This window comes from Acartia tonsa, chromosome 1 (assembly GCF_053477335.1).
Source record: "Acartia tonsa isolate MP-2025a chromosome 1, ASM5347733v1, whole genome shotgun sequence".
Lineage (NCBI taxonomy): Eukaryota > Metazoa > Arthropoda > Copepoda > Calanoida > Acartiidae > Acartia > Acartia tonsa.
In genome coordinates this window covers 10,161,380-10,174,471 of record NC_137260.1, presented here as the reverse complement: position 1 = coordinate 10,174,471, position 13,092 = coordinate 10,161,380, and the positions used below count along the sequence as shown (strand labels likewise).

The 13,092-nt window shown below is 33.3% G+C and overlaps 1 protein-coding gene across 4 annotated transcripts in view; it reads left to right on the top strand.

Moving 5' to 3' along the window:
- Positions 1-13,092, top strand: part of brun (trafficking protein particle complex subunit brun) — an 85,817-nt gene that overhangs the window by 60,133 nt on the left and 12,592 nt on the right. For all 4 annotated transcript variants that reach the window (XM_080152010.1, XM_080152027.1, XM_080152023.1 and 1 more), the window contains exons 26-29: positions 3,542-3,594; positions 6,223-6,300; positions 7,420-7,737; positions 8,069-8,203. In XM_080152010.1, the coding sequence (XP_080008136.1) occupies positions 3,542-3,594; positions 6,223-6,300; positions 7,420-7,737; positions 8,069-8,203 (584 nt within the window). The remainder of the gene's footprint in view (positions 1-3,541; positions 3,595-6,222; positions 6,301-7,419; positions 7,738-8,068; positions 8,204-13,092) is intronic.

The window sequence follows — 13,092 nt, the reverse complement described above, 5'->3', positions numbered from 1 at the left end:
AACCTATAGTACCTAGCCTAATAATCACTGAGTAAGCCCCTTATATGTGAAATTGCTTTGATAACAGCTATGCTTTGAGTTATTATTGATGATGTATATACTATGTATTACAAAATAATTCTAAGTCCGATACTATATCATACTATATGAGTTTTAAAAAATATACTATATGGATTTGAAAAATATACTATAAAAATACTATATTTTTTTTGTTTTGGAGTAGTCGCCCTGTATATGTAACCCCGTAGGGTTAGGACACCAGCAGAATTAGCCACACCCAACACCTCACCCACCCCCCAGATTTTAAAATTAGATAAGATGTGAGGGGGGGTTTCAGTGCTCGAAAAGCACTTTGTTGGGAAAGCACAGAAGTCACTTTTTATGTTGGATTATATGTAGCTATTTTAGTAGTATTTTTCTACCTTGTGTACTTTTTAAATAAGACAAAATATTTTGCTATTTTTTTTACATCATTAAGATATTTATATAATGAAATTAAATATTTGCACATTTGTCATTTGTCAACTGCCCAAAGTACTTTCTTAAAAAATAAAAATTTTGTTGTAAGTTTAAAGTCAGTTTTTAAAAAAGTAAAACGTATGATATTAAGCTTTGATTCACTAACTAAGCTTGTATCTATTTAATTTCTACAAATAGAATTTTAACTTTTATATTTCCATTAATAATATTTTGTACCTTGATGTTACAGGGTTCAAAATATGGCAAAGGGGTCATTTCATACATATACATTTGGTTATAATTAAGAACAGTTTGACATAATAAGAGCATTTGACTAAACGGTTACATAAAACTTTACGGAAAATACGCGAAAAAAATGATCCCCTTTTTTATCCAGAAACTCCCCCACTTTTTCGGGTATAGTCCCTTTAGTGGCAACGCCCCTTAAGTATTTTCACAGTAGCTTTTCTCCTATTTCTAGCCCCTGAGGGGCAATCATCTAAACCAATATAACCTAACCTAAAATAACCTATTTAAAAAAACGCAGCTATAGATTCTTCCCAGTACCCGGTAAAATTTAATTCCTTAATTTATTTTAAAAAGGTCTTTTAAAATATTGCTAGAATCCGGAATCCGTCAAAAAATAAGAATCCGGAATCCACGGATTAATCCGTTTCATTTTTGTGCGGATTTTTGTAAGAATCGGAATCCGGTCAAAAAATTGGACGGATTGTCAACCCTAGTTTCAGAAATCAATAACCTAATAAATAAATACATTAAATTAAATACGGTTTCTAACTACTTTCATCTTTATTATTTAGCATAAGGGGGGGGGGGGGGGGGGGTTAATGCAACCATCTCGTAAACAATGTATAAATGGCACTTAGAATTCGAATTTTGATCTGAAATTTTGCATGAGTAATTGGTAGGTCAATTTTCCCTAAATCGAACAAAAAGTTGGAAAAGTAACGGTTAACGGCTGGCGGCTCAGCCGTTTAACCATTTTTTGGGTATTTTCAATACAAATCCATCACGAAACCTATCTTGACATAATACGCTTTGCTGCTCCAAAACGTTTTCAAACGATTCTAGCCGGTAGTTTGTTTGTTTCATTTCACATAATTTAAAGCAAAAATATGTTTCAAAAAGTTGATTTCTACGTAATTTATGACAGATTTGCCCTAAAAATAGCCAAAAAACGGCTAAACGGCTGAGCCGTTAGCCGTTACTTTTTCAAATTTTTGTTCGATTTAGGGAAAATAGACCTACCAAGGATTACTCATACAAAATTTCAGATCGAAATTCGAATTCTAAGTGCCATTTATACATTGATTACGAGATGGTTGCATTAACCCCCCCCCCCCCCCTCTCCCCTTTATTATTTTGTTGGGTTAACCGTGTTTCTGAAAATAAAGTTTTTACAAAGTAAGTATAAACTTGCTACCTAAAGGGTGAAATAACATTTCGATTATATACCAAAATTGTTTTTTTTAGCTTATTTTGTCTATAATCGTTTCAATATTTTGTCGATTTATAATTTGTTAAAATTTGTCTGTTACATTTTTCCATTTATTATTCTGTTTTTGTTTCTTATATACTTAAGTACTATTATTAATGAAATTGAATTGTATTTAACTAGTACAATGTATATGATTAATGCATTTTTACAGGGATATAAAGGGACAATGGCTGATAAATTGATGTACATCCCCAATGATGGTGCATAAAATAATCCCTTTTGTAGAAATGGTTGTAACGTTTGAACAGTGGACACTCAACTTAACCAACGAATCAAAGTACAATAAAAGTCCCCTAAAGTTGTTAAGAAAACGTTATTATAAAACTTTGGAGACTTGTGTAATAAACAGCCCAATGTCCCCTCCCTCTCTGGCAATTTGATTTATCAAATAAGTTTCTTGCGTCAATCAGCTCAACTTACAAATTTGATCTTACTGAAAATATTTTCTTCATACTGCGTATTAAAAACCAGATAAACTATCCATAAAATTACATTTGAAAATTTGAAGGTAAAATAGCAGTGTTGTGGAGCCGGAGCCGCAATATTTTGCTGGAGCCTGAGTCGGAGCCGCTATTTTCATAGCGGCCCCGGCTCCGGGGATAGCAAAAAAAAAATATGGGAAAAAAATATTTTTTACCTTTATTAAACTTATTGTAGATTGAACTCTTAAAACCTCCAAAAGTCAAAAATAGACTTGGAAAAAAATTGATAACAGATAATTTTTCGTTAGCAAAAAAAACTTTGAAAATCCAAGTTCCGGTTCTTTTACTTTTCCCTACATTCTAGATTATATTTAATGATGGCAAAAACTTATTTCATGTCTTTGATTGAATTAACAATAAGGTTAAATATCAATAGAGTAACCCTTAGAGTAGTTTTTTAGTTCATTACAGATGCTAAGAAGTTCTTTTATGGGTATGGTGATTAAATGGGTAATACTTATTAATGTAATTTTGCCTTGAACCACCGCAGATTTTTAGCCCCTTACTTAAATATTCAAAAACATCCTAAACATCCAAACAGTGTTGACCAATGAAGTAAGATGTAATCACAGTTTCTTTTGTCTAATATGACAATATACAAAGCTTAAATCAATATTAATGAATTTGTTTATGTTTATAAATATTTCTAAAGCTGTTTCACAGATATTATGCAACGCTAATTAATATTGAATTAATAAAAGTAAATCAATAGAGGAGGAAAGTGTTAAATAACTGTATGTCCCCACCACCTGTGCTGACTTTCATTCGGGTCTTTGAATATCAGCCAATAGCGTTGGAAATATTTACACAGCCTAGTCGCTACAGAAAAGCTGAAAGCAATATGCCTAGCCTCAGCGCTCGGCCCCCTTGCCTGCCTAGCCGCAGCGCTCTGCTCCCTAGCCTAAAACCTAACCTAAAATAGTAGTTCTGTCGGGGGGTACAAAAATTTTAAAATTGAATAAAATATTTATAAATATTAAGAGGAGAACGCCAAGGTCCTCAACAATGGATACTGATGGTTATCTGGATGATATTTATCTATACTAGAACATTTATTATTAATTTGCTTATGAATTTAGGAGATAGTTGTACAATACCTCTAAATATTATCGGCATTAATAATCAAAATTTGAGGTAAGAATTTCTATTTTAGTATTCTAGCTTCTCTATAAGAGCACAGTAGGTCTGCTACATTAAGATGGCAATATCTTTTTAAAATCGGAGCTTTTCTATAATTAGGGTCGGTCTGAACTAGGGCGGGTTCATATCACTTAAAAATGTAATTCATTAATAAAAAAAATATGCAAAGACGACATTCAAGTCCTTTCCACTTATTATCTTAGTTCCTATTTGTGCATTTCCCCAGTTTGATAATGAATTTTCTACTACAAGTCGGTTAAAGTCATATTTCGCTTCCTTGCCCTTTATTTACCAAGACATACAATTGTATAGATATTTGTAAATGAGAGTAAAAAATTTATTAAATCATAATTAAGGCTTCATGGTGCTCCAAGGAAAGGCCTTGAGGAGTAGAATCAGGAACTTTTGTCCGTTTCAAAATATCTCGTTCCTACCCTTAGAAATGACTAAAAACCACCATTTTTTAAGGTTTATTGAGAATTGTCCAATTTGTAAAGGTTTTATGAGGTTTTCTCACGGTCAAAAGTTCCTGATTCTACTCATCAATGCCTTTCCTGGGAGCACCATGAAGCCATTGTTCTGATTCAATAAATTTTTGACACCACTTTACAAATAGCTATAAAATTGAATGTCTGGTCGTCAGCGGTTTTAAGACTTAGGATAAATTTTAAATCATCCAGAGGTGTATTATACTCATAAAAATCATTTGCAGATCCCCGCTTTGATCTCAGAAAAAAATGTCCAATATCGACCCAACCTAGTCTGTGCGTCCGTAACGGATAGCCTTTTTCGTTAATTTAGGCATGTTAGAATTGTCCTAATCGATTTCAAACTTTGTATGATGATTTCTGTAGTAGTTAGGTACGACTTAGAAAGCGTAGCTACTATATAATCGTTACCAGAATGTCCGTATGTTCATTTTTAACATGTTGATTTTTAACTTTTTAAAAACAATTTTTTATGGGATATAATCATCCGATTTGTCTGATTTTTTTAAAACTGATTCCTATTACAATAAGTTACAATATTAAAAGCGAAGCGTCTCTATAATCAAGTCCTAAAAATGTCAGCATGTCCTTAAACAGATTTAAGAAGTTTTGCAACAATTTTGCGTACATTTTTGTCAACATATATATTTATATTTTGTATATTCAGTTCTAACACTCTACAAGAGTTAATGTTCGTCTGTAATACCGTCTCAGAGCTTCGCTTTTATGGATGTTGTCATCTTTATTTTATTGTTTGCGTGTTATAAAATATAGAATCTTGAATTATCCAATAATGTCAAATTCGGTGATTTATTGATTGAAATAGACATTCCTTCTATCTATAGCATTAATCTAAAGCTTCAAAACCAATTAATAATTGCTGAATTATAACCAGTTCTGAGCCAGACTGAAAAATCATTATATTAATACCAGTTTTAATATTGTAAGGGGGGGGGGGGCGAAAGTGACACTTTTTGAAACCAAAACTAAGAGTCAACAAAGGAACTGAACTAAAAAAAGGGTTACAGGTCTGAGATTTTGCATGGCAGTTGCTTTATAGGGGTACAATATGGAACTGTGAAGAAACGGCGGCGCAACCGCCGAAAACCGCCGTTTCCCGCCGTAATTTTTGTTGCCTTTTCTCGGCGGTTTTCGGCGGTTGCGCCGCCGTTTCTTCACAGTTCCATATTGTACCCCTATAAAGCAACTGCCATGCAAAATGTCAGACCTGTAACACTTTTTTTAGTTCAGTTCCTTTGTTGACTTTTAGTTTTGGTTTCAAAAAGTGTCACTTTCGCCCCCCCCCCCCCCCCTTTTAATCAATATCCGCGGAAAGCGGTATATATACGATGAGATAGATTAATTAGCTTATTGTTGCTGCGTTGACATTGGACAAATTGTCCTTGTTTTTATGTACCTATCTGAAAAAAAAACTATGCAGATTATTTAATTAAAAGGTAAACTTAACATAAAACATGAAAGTAAGAAGCTGAATCACCAAATTTGTTTTGAAGAAAAGCAATTATAGATTTCATTCAGAGCTCTTATTTTTAGAATTTTAAGTTTTTTTCCCATAGTTTTTTCTATATTCTTTATTTGCTTGTAAAAAATGTTCGTGATTAGTACTGAGAATCGTTTTAGAACTTTTTATTTCGAGTTTCAAAGGAAGGGATATACATATATAATACAAAGTAGAACGATGTCTGTCCGTCTGTCTGTTTGAAGCTTAAGATCTAAGTTACCACTGAACCGATTGGGGTCTACTCTTCAGGGATTATACCTACTGGTTCCGCGATGGTTTTAAGCTATTTTCATTAAAAAGAAGATAAATAACCTTCCTCACCGTCTCCGCATCCCAAAAAAAAAAATTTCGTTTTAAAACTGAAATTGAATAGGAAGGGTGGTCGACCCCCCACCCCCCAAAAAAAAAAAAAAAAATAGGGTTCAACCCGCTAGTCTCTTATAAAGTCTCTTACCATCTATCCAACTTTTACGCTGTTTGAGATTCATGCTTTTCACCATAGAACATTATAAAATCCGATGCAGAAAAACTATACATCCCTTTTTGTGTAGGTATATCTTTCTTTCTTTCTGTTCCTCAATTTTCACCTGTTACCGATTTTCATATTAATAGATTGGACGATGGACTGAGTACAACAGGGTCTGACTCTCGGTGGAGCGCGTCAGCTGGTTATCCTTCTTTACAAAGCAGGCAAGATTATATAGTTAAAAAATCAGGAATATAAAAGGATAAGTCAATGACAGATACATTGATGTTCATCCCAAATGACGATACACAAAATAACCCCTTCTGTAGAATAAAATTATTGGTTGAAACGTTAAGATAATGAACCAAACAGTCAAAATTTATTAAAGTTCCCAAACTTCTTAAGTTAACAAATAAGAAAACGTTAATATAAAACTTTGGGGTTTAGTGTAATAAACAGCCCAATGTCCTATTCCTCCCCCAAAAGAAAATAGTATCTAAGGTAGCATAGACGTCCAGGGGGTAGGGGGGCCGGGGAGGAGTAAAGTGGTGTTAACCCCCCCTCAAACTTTAAAACCCATGATTTTACCATTTTCAACATTTTTAAAACATATTATGGATCAAGTCAAGCTGAGTATGCCAATAGCCTGTTTTGGCACACGCTACTTGACTTGGGGGAATATTGGCATACTCTACTTGACTAGGGGGAATATTGGCATACTCTGCTTTACTATGGGGAATATTGGCATACTCTGCTTTACTTATCAAGATATGCTTTTCCTAGAATTTTGAAATAATTTATGTATATAGACTAGCGGCTTCACCCCCGCCCCACTCTCGATGTCTCTAGGGGCATTTGAGGGAAGGAGAGAGCTAAAAATCTCCTTTACATTTAAGTATTAAAAAGAAAAACTGTAACAAAATCATGGTATTTTGAAGGACCAATAAGAAGCTTCATTGAAAGAAAAATCATAACAGTCCATCGATTAGGGAGATCTTTTATTTTGAAATTTTAATGGTTTTAGGCTAATTTTCGTAACTTTTCTACTTTTGATAAACTATTGGCATACTATGCTTTACTTGATGAAATATTGGCACACGCTACTTGACTTGGGGGAATATTGGCATACTCTACTTGACTAGGGAGAATATTGGCACGCTCTGTTTTACTTGTTGCCATTGGCACATTCAGCTTGACTTGATCCCATATTATTTTGAGAGCCCTCATTTAACCCCCCTCAAAAAAGCTTCGACGTCATTGTAAGGGAGTTTCAGTTAAAGGACAAATACTACATTGTAACTACCCTTTCATAGCATTCTATTACTTATAATCTCTGAAATCAGGATCAGTACCTCTCACTCTTTGCCCACAACAGCCACACCGTCCAACATGGCGGCCCACAGCCACCATCAAAGTGCCAACCATCCGCCCATGTCCTACTCCTCGCAGTCCAACTACCCGCCAACTCTAGGCGGAGGCGGTGAACAGCCCTCGTCATTAACGTCAAACTACAGTGCAGGAAGCGGGGGTCAGACCGCGGATTGTGTAACGTCCACGGTTCGTGTGCGGGCGGGCGTTAAAGGCGGCCAAACGGAGGGATGGTGCCGCTGGGCGACCACCAGTCTACCTGTCTCTCAGATGCCTAGTATCGGTGTTTCCAGGTAATTAATTATACTCGAATCACTTTGATATACTATTGTATTACAACATTACAAAAAAACATAGATCTTTAACTGCCAATATAGAGCGTGCTTGCTAGAGAACGTTGTAGTGTAGAATCATTATAGAAGAGAGAGAACCTCACAGAAAGCAGTCTTGCTCTCGCTTAGGTTCTCTCTTACATGCAGTGCAGATGATGTAGTTAAAATATTAAAAGCTACTGTGAAAATAAGAGGAAACCCGCTACTTCGTTTTCTTTCCATGATCCAAATATTTATAGTAAAATAGTCAGATATATTCCCTATCTATAAAACTATCTATCTTACTATCTAGATGGGATGTACTTGCTGGAGACAGACAGGACAACTGTTTCCTAGTCCTGGATCTAGTAAACAGGACACAGAATGAAGTGGAGTTGACCTACTCGGCGAGGAAACAGCTCCTTATCGAACCTGGTGATACTTGTAGGTAAGATATTTGTTTCATATCTGTTAGTTTAAGTTTGTCTGTAACAATCCCAATTGAGTGAAATTATTGGTTGAAAACTTTAAACAATGAAGGTTTTTACATTTACAACCATCTCAATTTTTTATGCAAGCCCCAAAAGTTTATTAGCCAACGAATAAGATCATGTTTATATGACTTCGGACGGAAATAAGCTATATAAGTTGGAAAGAATTTTAATGCATATAATAGGTTTGAAATCATTCTGCATAGGTAAAATTTTAAGGATTTTTTTTTATAAAATTCGTTTTTTGTATAATTCTTTATCTAAAAGCGCAAATACAATTTAAGTTAATTAATTTTGACATCTCTGATTGGTTGGTTGAAAACAATCTGCGCTCTGATTGGAGAAGCTTAAGTGTCGTACATCATTTAACCAATTAGAGCTCAGGTAGTTTCCAATCCACCTATCCTATTGGTCAAAATTAATTAACTTAAATTGTATTTGTGCTTTTAAATAAAGAATTATATAAAAAACGATTTTTATAAAAAAAATCCTTATTTTATGCAGATTTCAAATCTATTATATACATTAAAATTCTTTCCAACTTATATAGCTTATTAGGGAACCTGGATAATATATAGTTTAATGTCCATTTATTCTTGTTTTTGTTTGTTTATTGACCCATCTAAATAAAATGTAACACTATCCTTAAACCTATATTTAGATATTTACTTCATTTTAATTTGTTTTGTAACATTTAGATAAGTATTTTATTTGTAATGTTCTATTTTGAATATTTGACTTATATATTTGAATTTTGTAAATACATTACCAAATATTTTCTGTAAGAAAACGAGACTGAAAAGACTCAAAGATGCCCAAATATGATTTTTATTCCCTATTTAACATAAAATGAACAATAAAAGCACAAAACTGGATAATAAGATAAATATTTAAATTCTGAAATTACCAATTTTCTCATGCGATTTACATAAATGCACGAGAGTAAATTCGTTTTCTCAAAGATATTTTCGTCATTAATGTTTGTTAGGTCGTACTTCTTTGGTTATTAAGAAGCTCCGCCATTAAAAACTAAAAGTTTGTAAGTTTAATAGGAAATAAATATTTCTTTATTCTCCATATTTCATCCTTATCTCGGTAATTAAGATTTATGTATGTTTATCATGATTTATAAAAAGATTTATCACCCATAGATTGTTACCAGGACATCTTTTCTACAGGAAAGTTAGTCTGTTGTCAGTTTAACCTTTACTTAATATTTGAGTATTAAGATTTTTGAAACTACTATTCTCTAATGATGATACACAAAATTATCCCTTCTGTGGAATACAATTAGTGGTTGGAACGTTTGAACATTCAACTTAATAAACCAACCAATCAAAATCAATATTAGTTCCTAAAATTGTTTAGCCAACGAATTAGAAAACTTCCATAAATGATGATACTAAATTATGTATGTTATTTTATAGCATGCTGATTCTGCAAAAATTGTTTCAAAGCAAAAAAAAAGGGGGGGGGGGTTCATGCAACCATCTCGTAATCAGTGAGCAAATGTCACTTACAATTCGAATTTCGATCTGAAATTTTGCATGAGTAATCCTTGGTAGGTCTATTTTCCCTAAATCGAACTAAAAGTTGAAAAAGTAACGGCTAACGGCTCAGCCGTTTAGCCGTTTTTTGGCTATTTTTAGGGCAAATCTGCCATAAATTATGTAGGAATCAACTTTTTGAAACATATTTTTGCTTTAAATCATGTGAAATGATACAAAAAAAACGTTTTTTAGATTTCTAGTACCAGCAACTAGCGGCTAGAACCGTTTGAAAACGTTTTGGAGCAGCATAGAGTATTATGTGTAGATAGGTTTCGTGATGATTTCCCTTGAAAATAGTTTTAAAAATGGCTGAACTGCTGAGCCGCCAGCCGTTAGCCGTTACTTTTCCAACTTATTGTTCAGTTTAGGGAAAATAGACCTATTAAGGATTACTCATGCAAAATTCCAGATCAAAATTCGAATTCTAAGTGCCATTTGCTCACTGATTACGAGATGGTTGCATTAAACCCCCCCCCCCCCCCCTTTGCGTTCTAAGATGGTTTAGTTTGTCATGTGCGGGGGCCGTGATTCAGTCAATTAATTCCATTTGTAATTGCCGAAAATTAAATATTTGTGTGGTTTATGGTTGGCGTAAAACTTGTTTTTTGATGTAACCAATGGGAAAAGTGTAAAAAGGGGAGAAGAGATTGTTTGTCAAAATCCTGGGGTGAAATCTTTTAAAAAAATTGCCTCACTAAAATCAGTGAGGCTCGCTAAAAAGGGGTAGTTTCACGAAATGCATTTGAACTTAATTTAGTGAACCGCATTTTTTTTGCTAGTTAATGGGTTAAATTATATTTATATGGCATATATTTGAGAAAAAAAATCAATTTTCTACCACGTAGTTTTGAAAATATCAAGACTTGAAAATCGTCTTTTTTTGGGATATATGCATTTTAAAAAGACGATTTTCAAGTCTTGATATTTTAAAAACTAGAAAATTGAAATTCTTTCAAATATATGCCATATAAATGTAGTTTAACCAATTAACCAGGAAAACATATGCGGTTCACTAAATTAAGTTCAAATGCATTTCGTGAAACTAACCCATTTAGAGGGGATAATTTTGCCTTACTAAAATTTTAGTGACATAGAGTGATCAACACAGTTTAATTAAACATGTTATTTTTATTTGATAAGTCCAATACACAGTGTTTCATGTTAAAAAACAATCTTCAGTTGGTTATAAATAAAAAGACATGATGCTTTAATGAGCATAAGTTTTATACTGTTTATTAAAAAACAAAAGATGATTTTTTTCCTCAAGTGGAGGTAAGGAATGAGGGGGGGGGGTGATTTTGCATAATAAAAAAGGGGAAAGGTGGTGAGGTATTTAAATTTTACCATTTAATTATGACTAATGTTTCTTATTAAACACATAAAAAGGCAATATGTACTTTGTAGTAATGAATATTATGCATGATATATATAAAAAAATTGCTATAATATGGCCATACAAGGTTAAGTTTGGTCCAGTAAGTACTTTTTCCGATGTATGCAGTGGTTGAGGGCTTCATTTCTCATGTTGAGTGATGTTGTGGTTGATTTTGAAGTATGGGCAATGGAAACACATTCTGTCAGGCATAATTGGCATTTCTTGAAGTTTTGGTTGTAAGTCGTTGCAAGGGCTTTTATTGACCATTTTAGGCTGTGTGGCTTGTTCTGTTCTTTAAGCTTTGAAATGCAGTCAGAAAGCTTAGTACCATTGTTGTTGTGTCTAAATGAGTGCAAGTGTTTGTAGTATCTGTTTTTAAAAGGTCCAGATGACAGCCCTATATATTGGTATTTAGTTTGGTTTGTTTCATCTGTGACAAGGGCTTTGTACACCAAACTTTCTGTAAGGCAAAAAGTTTTTTTTAAGAATTCACCTCTGGTTCCTTATCCCTAGTCATGTGAAGAGATGTTTGTATGGCTAGTCTAAATAAAATTGTACAGTTTTAGACTTTATAAATAAAGATTAGATTATGTAATGTAATATAATATATAAGTATGCCCTAATACTTAATGAAATTTGTTTAAATAATGGTTATTTTGGAAATTTATATTAATTCATATTTTTTCTATTTCTTTCAATTTTGAACAATAGCAAGACAATTTTGAAGATCAGTATTTTTTATAAATATTTTTCCAAAGTCATGTTGTAAATATATTTCTCGTATTTATTCGAATCCGGTGGATAGGAACCGGTTCTCATCCATACGAAAAAACTATGTCTAGCATCGTATTATATCCAGCTTTCTACGAATATAAAAATGTACAATAATAAGACTAAACCAGTTTATAATTGTACATTCTATATCCGCGGAAAGCCGTTTATAATACGATGCGAGAAATAACTACTATGTCAAACTTGGATATGACAGAAGACAACAAATTAATACCCAATCGCCCCCAAACCCCCCCCCCCCCCCACCTACTGTTTTTTTATGCGTAGAACCTTCTGGATGACTAAGAACATTGTGGTGAAGAAATTTTAGTAATAGTTATTTCTCGCATCGTATTATAAACGGCTTTCCGCGGATATGAAATATAAAGTTTTTTTTAGCCCCGAGATGCCGAGTCACGGGCTAAAAAAACTAGTTTTAAACTAATGATTGTACATTTTTATATTCGTAGAAAACTGGTTATAATACGGTGCTAGACATAGTTTTTTCGTATGGATGAGAACCGGTTCCTATCCACCGGATTCGAATAAATACGAGAAATAGTTTTATCACCATAGTTCTTTCCCTTCCTCCCTGCAAATTCATCCATCTTTCTTTTCTTCAGTTTTTGTTTTCATAAATTTCATATTAAACAAAAGTACAAATTTCAATTTTCGAAGAAAGCAAGAACGAAACAATCCATGAAAAAGTACTTTAAAAGGTAATACGGTGGTATATAATATATCGCACTACATACCTAATTAAAACCACCATAATTAAAATCAGCAAAAAAAAACAGAGTTATGCAATTGGAAACTTGGCAAATGTTGCAATTTGGAAATCTGATAAAAAAAACGGCGGCGAAACTCTTTTGCACTGCAATTTTTTTAAGTTTTCAATGGGAAATGGCTGTTTTGGAGGCAGCAACCGATTATGCTTCCTTTCTAGAAAAACAAAACTTGAAATCCATTTAAAAATAATAAATATTAGGCACAATTAACAAATTCAGGTGTCCCACACCCAACAAAATAGCTAAAAACCATTATCTATATCCCAATCGGTTCAGCGGTTACGGATCCTCTACTTTGCATTATAGATAAATATATCTTAAACTGCTTTATTGAAGGGATTAAGGCTTTTTAAACAACAAAC